The sequence below is a fragment of the Manis pentadactyla genome, chromosome 3 (assembly GCF_030020395.1).
Source record: "Manis pentadactyla isolate mManPen7 chromosome 3, mManPen7.hap1, whole genome shotgun sequence".
NCBI classification, from domain to species: Eukaryota; Metazoa; Chordata; class Mammalia; order Pholidota; family Manidae; genus Manis; species Manis pentadactyla.
In genome coordinates this window covers 184360515-184383255 of record NC_080021.1, presented here as the reverse complement: position 1 = coordinate 184383255, position 22741 = coordinate 184360515, and the positions used below count along the sequence as shown (strand labels likewise).

At 36.9% G+C, this 22741-nt stretch overlaps 1 protein-coding gene across 3 annotated transcripts in view; it reads right to left on the bottom strand.

Moving 5' to 3' along the window:
- The window catches only part of UBE2R2 (ubiquitin conjugating enzyme E2 R2), a 97505-nt gene that overhangs the window by 4183 nt on the left and 70581 nt on the right, over positions 1–22741 (bottom strand). For all 3 annotated transcript variants that reach the window (XM_036898186.2, XM_036898188.2, XM_036898191.2), the window contains 2 exons: positions 14647–14744; positions 1959–2093 (listed from right to left, as the gene is read on the bottom strand). In XM_036898186.2, the coding sequence (XP_036754081.1) occupies positions 1959–2093; positions 14647–14744 (233 nt within the window). The remainder of the gene's footprint in view (positions 1–1958; positions 2094–14646; positions 14745–22741) is intronic.

The window sequence follows — 22741 nt, the reverse complement described above, 5'->3', positions numbered from 1 at the left end:
TCACTCTTGCTGCCTGCCTCACTATGCGAAGTCTCACCTTTTGCTGTTGCTGAGGCTTCCAGGCATGAGTCTCAGTCCTCATGCTCTCCTGGGGCCACCTTACCTGTTCCCATGCTTCTCGCCACCATTCACTTCATGCTGACAGCCCTCAAACAATCAGGCTCCAGCCCATACTTTTTCTGAGTTATACACCCTAATAAAAACCTTTTGGAGGTCTCCATCCTGATGTTCCACAGAAACCCTAACTCAGCAAATCTGCATTTGTCATTTTCTATCTTTGTGGCTAGTTTCTCCTGTTTTTCTTTTCAAAAGAAAAAGTATTGGTTCTAATATAAATGTTTCCAAATGTGCTTTCTATTATTTTCTACTGCCTCAGTTTAGTCTTCATCTCAGCCTCAGAACTGAAACAATTATCCCTTCCCTTACCCAAGTCCTTAAGTGACATCCCATCACCCCTAAGATTAAGGGCCAAATGCCTTACCATACTTTCAGTGTCTTTTAAGACCTGGTGTTTCTCTTAATTTCCCAAGTCAGAATTTACATTAAAATGTACAACTACTTAAAATTCTCTTGACATGCCATGCTGTTATACACCTGTATTTTAGCAAACATGTTTCTTTATTCCTGAGAAGGCTTTTCCTGAGAAAATTCTGAAAATAAAAATATCTGAAAAATACTTGGTTATGAGGTATACTGTCTCTTAGGAATTCCATGGCATTATATATATTCCCCCGTCTCTCCATTCTTATTTATGATTCTGTAGTCGTACTTATTATAGTACATGGTCATTTCTTTACAACTGCTTGTTAAGTAGTGTGAGCTCTCTGAGGAGAAAGAAAGACTATGCCTTAATGACCTATCAGAGTACCTACCCCATAGCTGGTAAGTAATTGCTGAAAGAATTAAATGAGATAAACCCTTAGGAATACCCCAGCATTCACTCTAACTTCCAAAGTACTACCTTTCCTTGGTAGGAAAACAGACTGCAGTCCTATTTTATGAAGCATTCCCATCTTCCAAACCTCAGTCCACTCCTATAAATTTCCCACTCCTAGACTCTGTAGTACTCACCAGTCACCTAGATGGCCTGGTTAAAAAAGCAAAATACAGATGCCCTGATTCTATCCCTGTAATCTCATTAAGTGACTACAGATTAGAGACGAGTCTAAAAGTGGATTTCAGTGGATAGAAAACTTTGAGAACTGCTGATCTATATTCGGTCGTCAGATGACAAGCATTTCTCTGCATTACATTTTCTATTTGTATAAATTTTTGTGCTTACGAAACTGTCCTTGGAACTCTATTTTAAGAATACAAAAATGTACTGATATTAAGGGGCAGTGAATATTGCCATTCAAGTACCAATTCTTTGGTACTGTTATAAAAACCTTACATCCTACTCATGATCTAGAAATGAATGGCTGAGCCTAATGTGTTTTACTTTTTTCCCTTGTACACTAAAACTAAAGACCCCAAAAGTTAAGTGATAAAAGGTCCAAAATCTGCTAAGGAGGTTTCTAAGCTCTGGGGAACCAGATACTTGTGATGCCCTGCTGCTGTGGTCAGAAAGGCCAGTAAACGGTAGGGATTCATTAATAAAAATTTTTAAAACAAAAATATCAGGAATGCCTGGAGTACACTCAAGTGTACACTTAACAAAGTCCAGAACTGTGTCCCTAAAGTCATTAGAAGGGAAAGTCTGCAAATGTGACTGGTTCAGAATCTAAGTTCTGGTTCCCAGGCAATAAGTTCTGCTACAGCAGTATCTTCTGTGTGCTCTCTCAAAAGCCAAACTCACTAGGCTCTGGCAGAAACCTCTTCCCAAACAATAAATCTGTTTGAGAGAAATGGGATATGTAGTTAAGTTCAAACACTTTAAATCCTTGGTTCTAGGATAGACTTTGCTTCTGTGTTAAGACTTGAAGTGACCAAATGGAAGATAAAACAAAGCACCTTACCTAATGATTTCAGCATATTCTTTGTCTTTTCCTTTACTGTCCCTCCATTTCCTGAACATAACGGAAGCATCCACATTGGCTGGGGAGAAGGTGTTGGGCTCATTAAGCAATGAGATTACACTTAACAGGATAGTCCTAGAAACAGGAAAAAAAGGTCAAGCTACAGATATTCACAGGATTTAATTTAAGACTATAATATTTGAGACCTAGGGGAATGGAAATAGTCTCATAAAATTTTGTTTTCAGTACTCATATGTCTAGGTTAGAACAAGCTGCTAACTGGGAGACAAAACAGGAAATGTGTGAGCTGAGCCTAAAAGTCATATTGCAGGGCATAGAATGAACTCAAGAAGGCATTGTCTCAACTGGTTTCAGGTTCCAATTTGTTAAACGTCTGGAAGCTTTTCAAGTAACCTTTAAAAAATTAAGCGCAATAGGAAAAAAGTATTTAGATGGAAGGCAATCTTTTTTGTGAGAAGGTAAAATGATGCTACTCCATATATCCAATTCTTGTTGTGGCTGCTTAGAAGATCTGAAAAATGGTATTATGTACAAACGTATTTCTTTTCCATACTTGTAAGAGAAGGCAGACAGAGTTAAGCAGAATAGAGGAAAAATGACAGCCTTAACGTGGAAGAATCAGAGTAACTTTGTCCTTCCCTCCCCGTAAGATCCTTCTGGATTTTTTCAGTAATTACATTAAAAGATTCAAGGAAATGCACTGACATAACATCCTAGAAGCAAAAGAAAAATGTGGGCAGAAAATTCCATATGGGTTGCTCTAGAAGAAAACAAACAAACCTGTTAGATAAACAGGACAGGACAAAGTATGCTATAAAGAGGAAAAAAAAGGTCTAACAGTCTTGACCAACAGTGAGTGCTTACAGCTTTCTGTGACGGAAATGTATAATCTGTCTTAGCCAGTATGGTAATCACTAGCCACATGTGCCCCCTGAGCACTTCAAAAGGTAGCTTTTGCAACTGAGCAACTGAATTTTTAGTATTATTTACTTAAATTTAAATGGCCACATGTAGTAGCTACCACATTGGACGACACAGGTCTAGTTGAATCTGAGTGAGGAAGTTTCACCTATGAGTAGTTTCACCAAGTTGACTTACATTATTTGTGTTTATTATTAAAATACTATATTGGGAAATACAGTTTTAGAATAAGGTGAATGAGATCCATTTCTATCAAAACAAGAACTCACTTCTAATACCACATACTCCTAAATTGAAATCCACGTTTTCAGAACCATCAGCTACTACAGTGGAATACGATAGTAGTAAACCATCACATTTTCACTTTCTCCCATCGCCTAGAAAGCAATCTTTTTTTTCTTCTTCTTGGAATGGGAAATCCATTCCATTGGTTCAGATAGGGCTAATCTTTTCTACCATCACACCTCACTTTCATACAACCTACCTATCCATAGCAATACACACGCCACTAAGTGCTGGCCAAAGGATTCCATCCATCTGGTTAATAGTGATGCGTCTGGGGATATGCATGTAACCCAAGCTGGGCCAGTCAGAATCCTGGTGGGAACTACGACGGTTTTAACAGCAGAAAGGCAATTGATTTTTATTGATTAGATTGACAACTGTGAGAATGAGAAAAGTCTAGCACAGGTGGCCATCTTTGTCACCAACTGGTGATAGCCCAATAACAAGGCCAACATAGAGCAAAAACAGAACTGAAAATTTTTTTCTGTAACAGATTCCTGATGCAATTCACATGCAACATCTATCCAGAATGTCCCAACCAGTATGTTGTGGATGGGTTACAGGTAAATTATATTGTTTCCTCAGGTAGTTCAGTAGGTAGGACCTGGGATAAATTGATCCTTTGGAACACTAACTTCTGACCAAAGGAGCATCTTCAATTTACTACATTGTGATCTGTAAATACTACCATCTCATTTTTTCTATGTACCATGACTTAAAGGTAAGGAAGCAATGTCATACGTAGTTTGAATTGTCTTAACACTTGTACCAAAGTAATTTAATACAGGCAATACACCTGTAGCACGGTAAACAACTCTGCAAGGTGAATATTATTAATCTAATTTTTATAGAATGGAAAAAAACAAATTACTAAGACAATACTGGTAGCATGTACAAAACAGAATTGAATCCTGGAACTGTTCTAACAGTTACTTCTTTTTTTGGTTGCTATCAGTGTTTAAAAATCTTTTTTCATTTATAGTTTTTTTATTCCTGCAGAAGAAAAAGTAGAAGATGGAGACGGTTACTAGGTGAAAGAAAGGGGAAAAAAACAAAATAATGAAACTATCAATACACCCTAATGAAGAGATCACTAAGACCCATTAAAGGAATGTTTCCTGCAGTTCATGAACAAAGGGAAAAGGATCAGGAAAACAACATACATGTTTTCTTAGTTTCATTCTGTCTATGTAAGTTCACAGTTCCACATAAAGCTTTTATTTTCAGCAGTAACATGGAATTGCACTTACCCCTAAATTTCTTGGATTAACAGAATAGACTTTGAGGGCCCATCCCCAGACTCTCAGTTCCCACAAAGACTAACTCTACTATTCAGTAAATTCAGAGGAACCGGTCTAGTTGTCCAAATCCAGTAGCGTGTTTAACCTGTTACAATAAAGAACAGACCTAATCTAGTAGAATCTGGGGTAAAAAGACAGTTCTTACGTGTTTCCAATTTATTGCACAATTCCTATAACCACCCCCTTCTTGGAGTTAAGAATTACTCCTAGACGATACAGTTAATGACTCTGTAACATCTTGCTATGTTGATGGACAGTGACAGCACTAGAGGGGGTGAAGACTTCATAATATGGGTGTTCCTTCCACAGCAAAATAAGAGGAGAAAGGAAAGAGAAAGGGATAAAAGCAAAAGCCCTCCACTGTACAGTCTTCAGGTTTACATTTCCTATCCTGCTTGCTTCAGAATCTGTGTCAGAGATGACTTGGCTGTTTGTAAAAAATAAAACACCAAAAGAAAATGAAGACCAGTCAGGCTTGCCCACATGCATGAGTGTGCACACACATACACATAGACTAGCAAACAACAAACCAGGAAGTTATGATGTTCTACAGAACTAGACATGTTTAAAAAACAAAATTAAAGAGGTGTTTGAGGGAGACAGGAAATCAGAATTAGACCAGTCTCCAGACTGTATTTGTCCTTTTTCACCATATAGACAATTGTCAATGAGATGAGTCTGCCCTTTCTCTGTTGGGTACTAACTATGTCATCACAAGTACAACTTTAGCAGAGGGCAGAAAACTGGCCTTATTAACACAATAAGTAAGAACTGACTTAAAGGTCTGTCTGGAAATCAAGCAGGAAAAGTTTGGAATTTTGCAGGATTAAAGAATGGCATTTCTCAAGCACATACACATACCTCCAAGAAAACATGAGGTAAAATTGGTTTATTATTAAAAACCTAAACTTACTTGACTCTTAAAACACACAGAGATACAGAGAGGAAGATTCATCAATTGAGATTCTTAGGTTTTACAGATGATGAAAAATTGATATATGGAGAAGTGAAACCCAGTCAGTACATGACCTTCTGGCTGATCTGGGTCTTTTTAAATTTCTCACTTACACTATTTCAAAACATGGACCAGTAACACCAGAGGACACTGCAGCAAAGAAGTCTGTTATGATTGGGAAAATGTGGTAGCTTAATGGGTCACATACTACAAATAATTGTTTTTCTATGCTGCTAAAGCAACTAACAAATAAAACAATCCCTGCTGTGCAGTCCTGGAGCTGCTGCTAACTGACATATCCCTGAGAACACACAGTAGGAATGAGTATTTCACAGTAAAATACACAAAAATCAGACCATTTTCATTTAAAAAGGAAATTTCAAAAATATAAACCATATGCAAAGAATGAAAAACTGGCAAGTTGAATGCAGTGGGACACAATTTGCAAACATTAAGAGAGCAAATAAAATTATCCTGGGGTTTACCAAAGCCCTAGAACAGCAGGGCTGTAGCCATTTCTCTTGACCTTGCCTACTCTGCCACCCACTCCTTGGGGCAGTCCCTGGCTCCCTTCCCTTTCAGTAGGTTGTAAAGAAGACTAGACAGGAAAACAACCTACCATACTCCCAAGAGACCCTTCCTTCTACGTGAAGAGTTGGCCCCTGAATAGGTCCAAAAACCTGGTCCATGCTGTATCTTCATAGTAGCAAAGAAAACACTATATATCCATTCTTCAAAGGAAAGCAAATCCTGACCAAGACCACTTTCCTGTCCAAGAGCCTGCAGCAGGCATGGCAGCAGTTCTGGGGATGGTGCCTCACAGAAGGCAGCTGTGAACTCCACCACAAGTTATGAGAGACCCCCTTGAAAGTTCCCACTTGGTTCTGGTCAGCTTGGATTACGGTATCTTTTGTTTTTCCCCTAGGAAGAAGGTGTTGCGGACTCTAATCACAGACAAGTGGCAGTGTCATGGGGTCCCTATCATTCCAACGTCATTGCTAACTTATGCCTTACTCCTTAAAACTTCCCAGTTCCACAAGGAACTCTCCCTCCCTCCCTAAACTTAATCCTGGGCATCTGGGTATAGGACTGTGGATCTCTTCTTCCAGAAAGTATGTTGGCTTCTTCTAAGATGAGGTGAACTACTGAGCCTTTAGCGGACACTAGCTGGCTGATGGCTGATACTCTAATCCCTATTGTAGCAGAGCACCCTTTTCTTGCTCCCTCCTTTGCCAACACTCACTACTTACTAAGTGTTGTGATATAAACTGACTTAGCCTCTCAAAGGTTAACGGAAATGCCTTACTCTTCTTCAGGTTATATAAGTCTTCCATGTGCAAATTTACTTTCTGAGTATGTTCATTGAGGTACTGAATGAAAGACTAGTGCAGGTGATCATGGAGAAGTCCAAACACATGTGAACATGGAACCACTTTCAGATAACAGTGCTATGTAGCAGTCAAGACCCTACAGTAAGTTATGCTGAATCTTACACACTTCCACTATTGTCTTGCTACAGCCACCATAAACTGGATATGAGATATGATGCTCAGAACCCTTAGAAAACTGCTGACTCTACAGAGAATTTAGAAGCAGAGGAATATCGGGAAAAAATCACCCTTTACCGTGCCTCTTGATATTTCAGTGCCATAAATGACCTTTGAGAAAAACAATTTTCTAGCTTAAGAACTCCCTTGCCTCACAACAAAATAGCAAAAGGGAAAAGCATTCCACATCTGCTCATCAGGTAGCACTTTCCTGACTTTTCAGTTTGGGGACCACCAGAACTCTCTGGTGTTTGAGGTAGATGAGGTTCTACAAGGCACACAAAACACTCTATGTCCCCCTAAAAATTCACCAAAACCCTCCATTCGCTCTCCTACCCACAAGATCAAAACAAGTGAAGGAATATCCAATGATTTCATGAAGCTAAGAGACAAGAAGTTCTGAGAATGTAACTAAAGATTTATAATATAAATACCTTTTAGACCCATGTATTAAGCTCAAAAGGGCAATCTGAAGATAACTAGTTCTGGTTGTGAACCCTCTAAACAAAAAAGCATAAAAGCAGGGAATTCACTCCATGAGGCACACAGTAAAGGAAATACAGCAGACCCTTAAACAACAGCAGTTGGGGCAACAACCCACAGCACAGTAAAAAATCTGAGTGTAACTTCTGACTCCAAAAACTTATCAATTTATAAGCCTACTGTTGACTGGAAGCCTTACTGGTAACATTCAATTAACATATATTGCATAAATATTATATACTGTATTCTTACAATAAAGCTAGATTTTTTTTTAAAGTTTTTTCAGATTGTCACAAATACCCCCAATATTTTTCAGTATATTTACTGAAAAATATCCGCAAGCAGATCCATGCAGTTCAAACCTATGTTGTTCAAGTGTCAACTATCCTAAATTAGGGCTCAAATGACCTGAGGGCTCAGAGAGAAAAAATGATGCTGGTACCCAAGTGCCAAAAGGTAGTTAAGCAGATTAGTATGAAAGACGTTGCCTGCCCCAAAGTACTTGAGTGAATGAGAAACAGGCCTATTTTAGAAATGTTCGTAACAGTTTATGCTGAGACAAGGCAAATAATGCAGTCTATACTTATATAGAAGTAAAGGCAAACATCTTAAATTCCCATGGGTAATGGCAATAGATTATCCATTCAGGCAGCATGAGAATGCAGTTTGAAAAATCTTGTTTAAGGCTTTCCACTTAAAGAAAGGGGAGGCTTATTTTCTCAAAGGGGGAGTAGATATAGTACATTGAGAAAATAATGCATTTCTTTCAAAAACATGCCAATCTCTTAAACAATTATGTATGGTGGAAGAGATGAGAAACAGAGTAGCCAAACTTTTCACAAAAACAATAAACACAGGGTTAATAACTAAAATATCCTTAAGTAAAGAAAGCATGATCCTAAAATCTTATGCCTAAACTGTTATTTGAAGTATTAAAACACATATACAGGCCCAATATACAAGCATATAACATTTGAGAACTGAGGGAATATAACATGGCTCCTAGGAGATATTCCTAGAAAAGTTAATGGAAAAATTTCAGTGAATTAATAGATAAAGGAAGTAAAAGAATGGGCAGCCAACAGTAAATTCATTTACTGAAATAAAATGAATTTTAAAAAGTGGAATGAAACATTTTAAAAACTGGGGAAAGGGTAACCTGAAAAAGAACAGTACAGATTATAAACCTTATGACCCTGACAACAAATAATAGTTTTTAAAAGTTAGAAGGAAAGGTGGGGAGAGAAAAATGGGAGGCATAGTTAAGTGTGCTGAATTCCTTTTATATCTAAATTCCAATGTACAGTTTGATTCTGAAAAATCAAGTAATTAGTATAAATAAGGTTAAAGGTACAATCAGCTACAGTCATATGATGTAAGGAATCTGAAGAATGAAGAAGTAGAAATACACTGATTTTGCTAATGATTATGAGAGATCCTGTGTAAAGCAGTGGTCTTAAAATTAATCTACACGTGTTCCTTGGAGTAAAGGAAGTATCATATCAATTCTCTTTTCCAGCCACCCTTTTCACAATTGCCCTTTAGAGAAGAAATGTCTACCTTCCACACATTGCAAATATTCCTATAGTGCATTCACTGCCCAGTGGTGGTGAAATATCAGGGGTACAAAACAAAGAAAAACTTTAAAGGAGAGCTGACTGACAATACAAATAAATAAAAGGCATCCAGGTTGGTAAAGAAAAAGTTAAACTGTCACTGTTTGCAGATGACATACATATTGTACATAAAAAGACCCAAAGAATCCACTCCAAAACTACTAGATATAATATCTGAATTCAGCGAAGTTGCAAGATACAAAATTAATACACAGAAATCTGTTGCACTCCTATATACTAACGATGAACTAGCAGAAAGAGAAATCAAAAAAACAATTCCATTCACAATTGCATCAAAAAGAATAAAATACCTAGGAATAAACCTAACCAAGGAAGTGTAAGATCTATACCCTGAAAACTACAAGACACTCATGAGAGAAATTAAACATACCAATAAGTGGAAACACATCCCGTGCTCATGGATAGGAAGAATTAATATTGTCAAAATGGCCATCCTACCTAAAGCAATCTACAGATTCAATGCAATCCTCATCAAAATACCAATAGCATTCTCCAACGAACTAGAGAAAATCATCCTAAAATTCATATGGAACCACAAAAGACCCCGAATAGCCAAAGCAATCCTGAGAAGGAAGAATAAAGCAGGGGAAATTACACTCCCTGACTTCAAGTTCTACTACAAAGCCACAGTAATCAAGACAGTTTGGTACTGGCACAAGAACAGACCCATAGACCAATGGAACAGACTAGAGAGCCCTGATATAAACCCAAGCATATACGGTCAATTTATACATGATAAAGGAGCCATGGACATACAATGGGGAAATGACAGCCTCTTCAACAACTGGTGTTGGCAAAATCGGACAGCTATATGCAAGAGAATGAAATGGGATTACTGTCTAACCCCAACACAAAAGTAAACTCGAAATGGGTCAAAGACCTGAATGTAACTCATGAAACCATAAAACTCTGAGAAGAGAACATAGTCAAAAATCTCCTGAATATAAACATGAGCAACTTTTTCCTGAAAGCATCTCTTCGGGCAAGGGAAACAAAAGCAAAAAAATGAACACATGGGACTACATCAAGCTAAATAGCTTCTGTACAGCAAAGGACACCATCAGCAGAAGAAAAAGGCATCCTACAGTATGGGAGAATATATTTGTAAACGATGTATCTAATAAGGGGTTAACATCCAAATAGAAAGAACTCACACGCCTCAACACCCAAAAAGCAAATAACCTGATTAAAAAATGGGTGGAGGATATAAACAGACACTTCTCCAAAGAAGAGATTCAGTTGGCCAACAGGCACATGAAAAGATGCTCTACATCGCTAATTATCAGGGGAATGCAAATTAAAACCACAATGAGATATCACCTCACACCAGTTAGGATGACCAGCATCGAAAAGACTAGAACAACAAATGCTGGCGAGGACGCAGAGAAAGGGGAACCCTCCTACATTGCTGGTGGGAATGCAAAATAGTTTAACGATTGTGGAAAGCAGTATGGAGGTTCCTCAAAAAACTAAAAACAGAAATACCATTTTGACTCAGGAATTCCACTCCTAGGAATTTACCCAAAGAATACAAGTTCTCAGATTAAAAAAGACATATGCACACCTATGTTTATTGCAGCACTATTTACAATAGCCAAGAAATGGAAGCAACCTAAGTGTCCGTCAGTAAATGAATGGATAAAGAAGATGTGGTACATATACACAATGGAATACTATTCAAGCCATAAGAAAGAAACAAAATCCTACCATTTCCAACAAGATGGATGGAGCTGGAGGGTATTATGCTCAGTGAAATAAGCTAGGCAGAGAAAGACAAGTACCAAATTATTTCCCTAATTTGTGGAGTATAACAACGAAGCACAACTGAAGGAACAAAACAGCAGCAGACTCACAAACTGCAAGAAGGGACTAGTGGTTACGAAAGGGGAGAGGTGAGGAAGGGCAGGTGGTGATGGAGAGAGATTGAGGGGTATTATGACTAGTACACATGGTGTTGGGGGATCATGGGGAAGACAGTGTAACACAGAGAAGACAAGTAGAGACTCTGTGGCATCTTACTACACTGATGGACAGTGACTGCAATGTGGTATGGGAGTGGGGAGGGGATTGATAATATGGGTGAATGTAGTAACCACATTGTTTTTCATGTGAAACCTTCATAAGAGTGTATATCAATAATAGTTTGATAAAAAGAATTGTACAAAAAAAAGCCAACTGTTTTTTTGTCATTAATTTATGAAGATAAAAGTGCACACTGCTATTTTAAAAAGGAGTATTTTGGTATGTGGTAAGATATAATAAATCAGATATACATAGACTGTGGCTGCTAGAATTACATTTTCATTAAAATTAACTAATTTCATCTCTGATTATGTTTAAGAAATTCATCACCCCTTAGGACAGTGCCATTAAAGCAAAGCAAAAAGTATAGGGACTGTGTAGTGATTCCTTATCTCACAGACAATAAACTTATGGCAAGGATTATGCCAGATCTACCTATCTATCTCTCTAATCAATCTATATCTATCTATCTATCTATCTATCTATCTATCTATCTATCTATCTATCTATCTATCTATCTACCTACCTACCTATGTATCATCTATCTAAGAATAGGCATTCAGAGGCAGGCTATTGTCAAAGTAAGGTGTGTATCAGCATTTATTTGAATTTAAAAAGGGACTTTTTTTCTAAAAAATGTACTGATAAGATGCATTGAAATCCAAAATATGTCTATTTTCTCTACCCTTTCTAAGTGTATTACATTGAACAAGGTAACCTAAAGGAATGACTAACCAGCATCATCAAGTTATTTGATATGTCTTGAATGGACTCTTCAGTATACACTTCAGAGAAAGTGGTAATAACTTGGTAAAAACCTGTAAGAAATCCTTGTGCAAATCAGGAAGCCTCTAATTCTTTGCTTTTGACAAAAGTAGATATCCTAATGGAATTACTGTCTTCAGATAATTAAAAATGACTAACAAAATGATTGGGGAAAAAAAATGGCAGAGAATAGAGCAATGTCCTGTGTAGAAGAATTTGAAATAATTTATAAAGATATCCTGGCCTCACAGAGGGTTAATTCCCCACTCCTTAAATATGAGCTGCACCTATGACTTCCTTCCTTCAAGTACAGAATGGAAAGAGGGAAAGAGTAACTTCACAACAGAGAAAACCTAAAAATAGTCTCATGCAGGTGATGAATGTTAACATCAACACTGGTTAAAGTCACGAGGATACTATGGACCCTTGATATGACATGGTAAAAATGTATTACCTCTGTGGTCTACCTCCCCAATACTCATAATCCCAGTCTAACAATTAGAAAAATATCAGAAAAAAACAACAGAGGGATGTTCTACATATACCTGATCAGTGCTCCTCAAAATTATCAAGTAAAGTCTAAGAGACCATCACGGTTGCCTAAGGAGACATGCCTATTAAATATAATTTGGTACCATGCATGGGATCCTGGAGCAGAAAAAACATTAGGTAAAAACTATGGAAATGCGAAGGAGTACAGACTGTAGTTCATAACATAGTAATGTTGTTTTTCTAGTATGGTTCATTTATTACAATTAATGTTAGATGTTAGTAATAAAACTGGCAGGTATTAGGTATATGGGAACCATCCATACTTCTCAATTTTTCTGAAAATTTAAAACTGATCTAAAATTTCAAAAGTTATTTTTAAAAAGCACTGATGACAAAACCACAATAAAAACACAGACATTTAAACAAGTGTTAATGAAGTGTAGAAAAACTGGAATTCTTACATACTACTGGTGGGAATATATTACTGAGTGCAGCCATGCTGGAAAACAGTCTGGCAGTTCCTCAAAAAGTTATACATTGAGTTACCATCTGACCCAGCAATTACACTCTCAGGTATATATCTAAGGAAATGAAAACATAAACATGTAAAAACTTACAATATTCTCAGCAGCATTATTCGTAACACCCTAAAAATGGAAACTACCTAAATGTCCATCAACTAATGAATGGATAAAGTGTTTACTCAACCATAAAAAGGAACGAAGTATTCTACATACTACAAGAACAGACCTTGAAAATATGCTAAGTAAAAGAAGCTAGTTACAAAATAGTACATATTGTATAGAGCAGATTGGTGGTTTCCTAGGGCTTCAGGTGGAGGGGTGAGATGGGGTTTGAGGGATATTTTAGTGTAAATTCTAATAGGTATGGGCTTCTTTAGGGGTGATGAAAATACTCCAAAATTGTGCTGATGGTTGTACAACTCTGTATGTTAAACCAGTGAACTGTATACTTAAAATGGGAGAATTGTCTGGTATGGAAACTGTATTTCAATAAAACTATTACTTCTTTTGTTAGAAGACTGACAATAGATCACTATGTGATCTCTGCCAAATAACTCAGAAGGAATGAAAAGGATTTATTTTCACTGCCCTAGAAATTTTATTCTGTTCATATATAAATAAAGTTTCTTAATCACTGTATCTAATATGTGTGTGTGTATCTGTATACACACTACATATAATATGTATGTACATAGATATATATACACACAAGGACAAATATACTTATTGTATATAATGTACATTACTAATATATACAGATGTACATATATATGTATATAAGATTAAAGCTGTTACTTCTGCCTCATTCTAGCAATGTAATAATTATTCACGGATATATAAACTAACTGCAAAACAAATGTGATCAAAAATATATTTCTAGTGATTATTAAATATAAAAATGATTTAATAAAATGTTAAAAGTATACAAGTGTAACTTTATTAATAATTCAATATAGAAATAAATAGCTAGAGCCTTCTGTCACAAATAATTTAAAAATATTTAATTACTTTTTGTTGCAGAAAAGTATTTAAACAATATAAATAAAACAGGGATAGTAATATGTAAATAGTAGATAAAAATTACATTTTTTTCCATCTTGCATTCATAAATTTGTGATGTAAAAAATCGTGTTTAAAAACATGCAACAGAGTACATAGTTCTTGAAAATTCTTTTAAGGGGTTAAGTGACCAGCCCACACACATATAGGCCACAACTCTATATAAACATGATTAATAGAGATTAATTTAGATATTAATATAGATAGATCAATAGATGAATAATCAAAGGAAATCTAAAGAGATATATAAGCCTTCCAAATCATAACATTCACATATAAATATGTAAAAAAAGAGGTAATTAAAGCTCTTTTGAAAATTGTATATAAATCAATTTTGATTTTGTAAAGACCAAAGAAATTTTCTGCAAAAAGCAGTAAGAATCCTAGAATAAGGAAGCAACCAATCCAAATGTGGAAGTCAAGAGATCTGAAGCAGCAGATGTATAAGTGGGAAAAATCAGACTAGAAAAATTCTTCCAAGGTGAGCACAAAGAAATGAGTAATATTATGCATTTTGTAAAATTTAAATACAACTCATCAAAACAGCACATATGTGCTACTTAAAACTCTAGAAGACGACAAAACACCAAACACAGGATTCTTCTGTTCTTGTTAAAAGATAATATCCAATCTTAAGAACCACCTAAAAAAGATTATTCCTTATGTAAACCCTTACCTGACATTCTGAGTAGGATTCCACCTTTCAGAGGGCAGTTCTCCACTCTGTGGGTCATCTACAGGTGGATGAAGAATTGAAATGCATACATCTCCATTCTACGAGACACAAATACCACATTCACTAAATACTCAAAAATGGGGAGAGAGTTCTCAAGTTTCTTTTATTCCTGGAAAACTTGTTTTCTTATCATTAGAGGAGAAAACAATTCTGTTGCTTCTTCATGTCTAGAATCAATATTAAAGAATTATTAAACATTCATTTTGACCAATCTCAAAGATGCATTTCTTGATCAAGAAACATTGTAGCACCATCCTTCTAAGAAATTTTAAAAGAGTCTTGAAACAACTAAATATATTTTACTTTCATATTCTGTACCTAAAGTACTTAAAAAAAAAATCTAAGCTTGCTTAAAATCTGCCTAGAGTGGCCACAACCATTTTTAATATCAAGTGCACTGGTTTCAATAACTATGGTTTATGTGAACTGAAAATATGCATAACAACTTAATTACTCCCTCAATATATGGAAAGAACTCACCACTATGGTTATAAATTTTGGTTCATAAATTTAAATTATAGGACCTACTCTGCAAGTGCATTTAGCTTAAGTCAAACACATACAGACTGCGTACCATATGCAATACAGAGTGCTATTCAATAAAAAGAAAAGACTGAGTAAGATAATAGTCATTTATCTTCCGGTTTAAAGAAAAATAACATTCATATTTTTAAAAATTTAGAAGTATAGCTATATAAAGTGCAAACAACTTACATACATACAACCCACATTTAGATGTACATACACAAATACATAACCATATCAACAGAATTTTTTTTTAATTTTAGTAAAATCAATACCCAATACTATATTCAGAAACTCATTTTTTTTTATCTTGTGGCCTGTTTATTTTTTTTCTTACTTTGTAAATTTTTATTAAGGTATGATTGACATATACTCTTATGAAGGTTTCACATAAAAAGACAATGTGGTTAATACATTTACCCATATTATCAATTCCCCACCCATACCCCAATGCAGTCATTGACCATCAGTGCAACAACATGCCACAGATTCACTATGCACCCTCTCTGTGCTACACTGTTCTCCCCGTAGACCCCACACCATCTGTACTAAACATAATACCCCTCAATCCCTTTCTCCCTCCCTCCCCACCCACCCTCCCACACCCCTCCCCTTTGGTAACCACTAGTTTGTTGGAGTCTCTGAGTCTGCTGCCATTTTGTTCCTTTAGTTTTGCTTCATTGTTATACTCCACAAATGAATATAAGCATGAGCAACTTCTTCGTGAACGCATCTCCTCGAGAAAGGAAAACAAAAGCAAAAATGAACTTATAGGACTACATCAAACCAAAAAGTTTCTGTATGGCAAAGGACACCATCAGCAGAAGAAAAAGGCATCCTACAGTATGGGAGAATATATTTGTAAATGACATATCCGACAAGGGGTTAACATCCAAAATATATAAAGAATTTACATGCCTCAACACCTAAAAAGCAAATAATCCGATTAACAAATGGGCAGAGAATATAAAGAGACAGTTCTCCAAAGAAGAAATTCAGATGGCCAGTAGACACATGAAAAGATGCTCCACATCACTAATCATCAGGGAAATGCAAATTAAAACCACAATGAGATATCACCTCACACCAGTAAGGATCGCCACCATCCAAAAGACTAAGAACAACAAATGCTGACGAGGATGAGGAGAAAGGGGAACCCTCCTACACTGCTGGTGGGAATGTATGCTAGTTCAACCATTGTGAAAAGCAATATGGAGGTTCCTCAAAAAACTCAAAATAGAAATACTATTTGTCCTGGGAATCCCAATCCTTCAAATTTACTCAAAGAATACAACTTCTCAGATTCAAGAAGACATATGCACCCCTATGTTTATCAGAGCACTTTTTACAATAGCCAAGATATGGAAGCCACCTAAGTGTCCATCAGTAGATGAATGGAAAAGAAGTGGTACATATACACAATGGAATACTATTCTGCCATAAGAAAGAAAGAAATCCTACCATTTGCAACAGCATGGATGGAGCTGGAGGACATTATGCTCAGTGAAATAAGCCAGGCGCAGAAAGACAAATGCCATAAAGAATTATTAATTCTTCCTATCCATGAGCACGGGATGTGTTTCGATTTATTGGTATCCTCTTTAATTTCTCTCATGAGTGTCATGTAGTTTTCAGAGTATAGGTCTTTCACTTCCTTGGTTAGGTTTATTCCTAGTTTTTTATTCTTATGGAATTGTTTTCCTGATTTCTCTCTCTGCTACTTCACTGTTAGTGTATAGGAATGCAACACATTTCTGTGTATTATTTTTGCATCCTGCAACTTTGCCGATTTCAGATGTTAGATCTAGTAGTTTTGGAGTGGAGTCTTTAGGGTTTTCTATGTACAGTATCATGTCATCTGCAAACAGGGATAGTTTAACAACTTCTTTGCCAATCTGGATGCCTTATATTTCTTTGTGTTGTCTGATTGCCATGGCTAGGACCTCCAGTACTATGTTGAATAGAAGTGGGGAGAGTGGGAATCCTTGTATTGCTCTGGTCTTAAAGGTAAAGCTTTCAGCTTCTTGCTGTTATGTATAATGTTGGCTGTGGGTTTATCTTATATGGCCTTTATTATGTTGAGGTACTTGCCCTCTATACTCATTCTGTTGAGAGTTTTTATCATGAATGGATGTTGAATTATGTCAAATGATTTTTCAGCATCTACAGAGATGATCTTGTGGTTTTTGTCCTTCTTTTTGTTGATGTGGTGGATGATGTTGATGGATTTTCGAATGTTGTACCATCCTTGCATCCCTGGGATGAATCCCACTTGATCATGATGATCTTCTTGATGTATTTCTGAATTCGGTTAGCTAATATTTTGTTGAGTATTTTTGCATCTATGTTCATCAGGGGTATTGGTCTGTAATTTTCTTTTTTGGTGTTGTCTTTGCCTGTTTTTGGTATTAGAGTGATGCTGGCCTCATAGAATGAGTTTGGAAGTATGCCGTCCTCTTCTATTTTCTGGAAACATTAAGGAGCATGGGTATTAGGTTTTCACTAAATGTTTGATAAAATTCAGCGGTCAAGTCATCTGGTCCAGGGGTTTGTTCTTAGGTAGGTTTTTGATTACCAGTTGGTCTGTTCAGATTTTCTGTTTCTTCCTTGGTCAGCCTTGGAAGGTTGTATTTTTCTAGAAAATTGTCCATTTCTTTGATGCTATCCAGTTTGTTAGCATATAATTTTTCATAGTATTCTCTAATAGTTCTTTGTATTTCTGTGGTGTCTGTAGTGATTTTTCCTTTCTCATTTCTGGTTCTATTTATGTGTGTAGACTCTCTTTTTCTCTTGATAAGTCTGGCTAGGGGTTTATCTATTTTGTTTATTTTCTCAAGAACCAGCTCTTGCTTTCATTATTTCTTTCTATTGTTTTATTCTTCTCAATTTTATTCTTTCTGCTCTAATCTTTATTATGTCCCTCCTTCTACTGATTTTGGGCCTCATTTGTTCTTCTTTTTCTAGTTTCATTAATTGTGAGTTTAGACTGCTTATATGGGACTGTTCTTCTTTCCTGGGGTAGGCCTGTATTGCAATATAGTTTCCTCTTAGCACGGCCTTGGCTGCATCCCACAGATTTTGCAGTGTTCAATTATTGTTGTCATTTGTTTCCATATATTGCTTGATCTCTGTTTTTATTTGGTCATTGATCCATTGGTTATTTAGGTGCATGTTGTGAAGCCTCCATGTGTTTGTGGGATTTTTCCTTTTCTTTGCGTAACTAATTTCTAGTTTCATACCTCTGTAGTCTGAGAAACTGGTTGGTACAATTTCAATCTTTTTTAATTTACTGAGGCTCTTTTTGTGACCTAGTATATGATCTATTCTTGAAAATGTTCCATGCACACTTGAGAAGAACGTGTATTCTGCTACTTTTGGTTGTAGAGTTCTGTAGACGTTTGTTAGGTCCATCTGTTCTAATGTGTTGTTCAGTGCCTCTGTGTCCTTACTTATTTTCTGTCTGGTTGATCTGTCCTTCAGAGTGAGTGGAGTGTTGAAGTCTCCTAGAATGAATGCATTGCATTCTATTTCCCCTATTAATTCTGTTAGTATTTGGTTCACAAATGTAGATGCTCCTGTGTTGGGAGCATATTTATAATGGTTATATCTTCTTGTTGGATTGACCCCTTCATCATTATGTAATGTCCTTCTTTATCTCTTGTGCCTTTCTTTGTTTTGAAGTCTATTTTGTCTGACACAAGTACTGCAACTCCTGCTTTTTTCTCTCTGTTAGTTGCATGAAATATCTTTTTCCATTGCTTCACTTTCAGTCTGTGTATGTCTTTGGGCTTAAAGTGAGTCTCTTATAGGCAGCATGTAGATGGGTCTTGTTTTTTTAATCCATTCAGTGACTCTATGTCATTTGATTGGTGCATTCAGTCCATATACATTAAGGGTAATTATCGATAGGTGTGTACTTATTGCCATTGCAGACTTTAGATTTGTGGTTACCAAAGGTTCAAGTTTAACTTCCTTACTATCTAAGAGTCTAACTTAACTCACTTAATATGCTATTAAAAACACAATCTAAGGTTTCTTTTCTTTTCCTTTTCCTTCCTCCTCCATTCTTTATATATTAGGTACCATATTCTGTACTCTTTGTCTATCCCTTGACTTTGGGGATAATTAATTTAATTTTGCATTTGGTTAGTAATTAACTGTCTACTTTCTTTACTGTGGTTTAATTACCTCTGGTGACAGCTAGTAAACCTTAGGAACACTTCCATCTATAGCAGTCCCTCCAAAATACACTGTAGAGATAGTTTGTGGGAGGTAAATTCTCTCCGCTTTTGCTTATCTGAAAATTGTTTAACCCCTCCTTCAAATTTAAATGATAATCTTGCCGGATAAAGTAATCTTTGGTTCAAGGCCATTCTACTTCATTACATTAAATACATCAGGCCACTCCCTTCTGGCCTGTAAGGTTTCTGCATAGAAATCTTATTATGTTAGCCTGATGGGCTTTCCTTTGCATGTAATCTTATTTCTCTCTCTGGCTGCTTTTAATAGTCTGTCCTTATCCTTGATCTTTGCCATTTTAATTACTATATGTCTTGGTGTTGTCGTCCTTGGGTCCCCTGTGTTGGGAGATCTGTGGATCTCCATGGCCTGAGAGACTATCTCCTTCCCCAGATTGGGGAAGTTTTCAGCAATTACCTACTCAAAGACACTTTCTATCCCTTTCTCTTCTTCTTCTGGGACCCCTATAATGCGAACATTGTTCCATTTGGATTGTTCACACAGTTCTCTCAATATTCTTTCATTCTTAGAGATCCTTTTTTCTCTCTGTATCTCTGTTTCTTGGTATTCCTCTTCTCTAGTTTCTATTTCATTTACCATATCTTCCACTGTATCCAATCTGCTTTTATTCCCCTCCATTGTGCTCTTCAACGATTGGATCTCCGAACGGATTTCATTCCTGAGTTCTTGTATATCTTTCCATACCTCCATTAGCATGTTGATGATTTTTATTTTGAACTCCCTTTCAGGAAGAGCCATGAAGTCCATGTCATCTTTCTCAGGAGTTATGTTACTTTTACTCTGAACCAGGATCCTTTGGCACTTCATATTTGTATATGTCGCCCTCTAGTGTCCAGAAGCTCTACTCTCTGGAGCTGCTCAGCCCCTGAAGCAGTGTCAGGGGTCGCAGGGGGAGGGGTATTAGTGCCTGGAGGGAGGAAAGAGCTGTTTCCTGCTTCCTGGCCGCTATGCATGTCTCCACTGCCTGAACCAGTAGGCCAAGCACACAGGTATAAGCCTCTATGCTTTGCATTTGTAGTTGCTGTAGACATATCTTCCCTCTGGCTGGTCTAATGCAAGGGTAGGGTTTGCTGGTTTGCGAGCCAGGTGGGGCTGGCCAGGATAAAGGCACAGTAGGTTGCCTGTCATGGAGGAGGTCCTTGGAGCTATGTAGGCAGCCAGGGAGCTGAAGCACCTGGAAATCGTGAAAGCTGCTAACCTGCTGGGGAGAGTGCACCGGACAATTTTGTCTACCTGTCCTTTCTCCTGAGCAGTAAACTCTGTGCAGTCCTTGCCCCTTTAGCAGCCCTCTTGCTAAGGGCTTCGTTAGGAAGTCTCTCAGACTGCCCGCCTTTTTTTTGTCACAGACCAGCCAGATATGGATCCCAGCTTTCCACAAGCGGCTGGAATCTCAGTCTCTCCAGGAATACTGCCTGTCTTTGCTTTCCAATCCCCTAATCACGAGAGTATCATGAAAGTACCATGAAATGTAGGTTTGTGCTCCCCAAGATCTCTGGAGTTAGGTATTCAGCAGTCCCTGGCCTCCACTCCTTCCCTGCTCTGTTTTCTCTTCCTCCAGCCAGTGAGCTGGGGTGGGGGAAGGGCTGGGGTCCCGCTCGGTCACAGCTTTTGTACATTACCCTGTTCCGTGAAGTCTGGTCCCATCTCCAGGTGTATGAAGTCTGGTGCAGTCCTCTTTCCTGTTGCTCTTTCAGGATTACTTGTATTAATCATATTTTCGTATTATATGTGGTTTTAGGAGGAAGCCTCTGTCTAACCTCTCATGTCGCCATCTTTAATCCTCTCCAGAAACTCTATTATTGTTAGATGCCACGAGGAGCCATGACAAACAAGCAGAGAGAAATTACATGTATCTGGACAGAGGACACCTGGGAAGTGGTATGGAATAACAATGAAAGGCTTACTGGTTGAGGAAGCTATGAGATGGGCCTTGAATAACAACTACAGTTTTAACACCTGTGGGAAATGTAGATGTGTTTGCCTGGAGAAATTAGCCAATTTCATAAATGGTAGAATAAAATGTGTTTGCAAAGTCTATTTACTTTGTATTGCTATTTTTTTTATATTGCTATTTTAACAAGTTATTGCAAACAGTGGCTTGAAACAACATGAATTTATTATTTTACAGTGTTTGACACTGCTTTCACAGGGTTAAAGTCAACACGTTGGTAGCAATGCATTCCTTCCTGGAGGCTCTAAGAAAGAATCTCTTTCCTTCCCCTTTCTTGCTTCTAAAGGATACACACACATTCCTTTGTTCTTTCCCTTCTTCCTCTAATCCTCAAAGCAAGCAATGTTGCATTTCTCTGGGCTTTTCTTCCAATGCCACAGTACCTCTCTCTTTGCCTATCTCTTCCACTTTAAAGGACCCTTTTAATTACACTGGGCCCACCTGGATAATCCAAAATAATCTCCTTTTTTTTAAAGGTCAGTTTATTATTAGCAACCTTAATTCCTCCTTTACATGTAACCTATCACAGGTTCCAGGGATCAGGAAGTGGATATCTCTTAAGGGGCCGTTATTATACTTACCACAGTAGTATTTTAAATGAAAAATAGAGCACAAAAATTAGGCCAGAGGAGTTTTACTGCTTTTGTAGTTTAATATGTATATAAATAGTATTTCTGAGTAGTGGAATGTTACTACCTGATTTGTACTTAGAAACAACATATTAAAAGATGGGCATCTCAGTTGATGCAGAAAAAGATACGACAAAACCTAACACTTTTTCATAATAAAAACACTCAGGAACCTGTAAATATAAGGGAATTATCTTAACATTATAAAGGGAATGTATAAAATCCCTAGCTAACAGCATATTCAACAGTGAAGGCTTTCCTCCTAAGATCAGGAACAACACAAGGATAGTCACTTTCACCACTGCATTTTAACACTGTCCTAGTAGTTCTAGCCAGAGCAGTTAAACAAGAAAAATAAATAAAAGGCATATAAAAAAGGAAGAAGTGAAGTTCTATTTTCCATTTGCAAATAAAGAAAATTCCAAAGAATTCCCATGAAAGCTACTAGTTAAAAAACAAATTCATTAAAGTTGCAGGATACAAGATTAACACTAAAAAAATCAGTTTTATTTCTCTACATAAGCAACGAATAACCTAAAAAGGATAGTAAGAAAAAAATTTACAACTGCATCTAAAAGAACAAAATACCTAGGAATAAACCTAACCAAGGAAGTGAAAGCCTTGTACACAGAAAACTACAAACACTGATCCAAGAGATAAAAGACTAAGT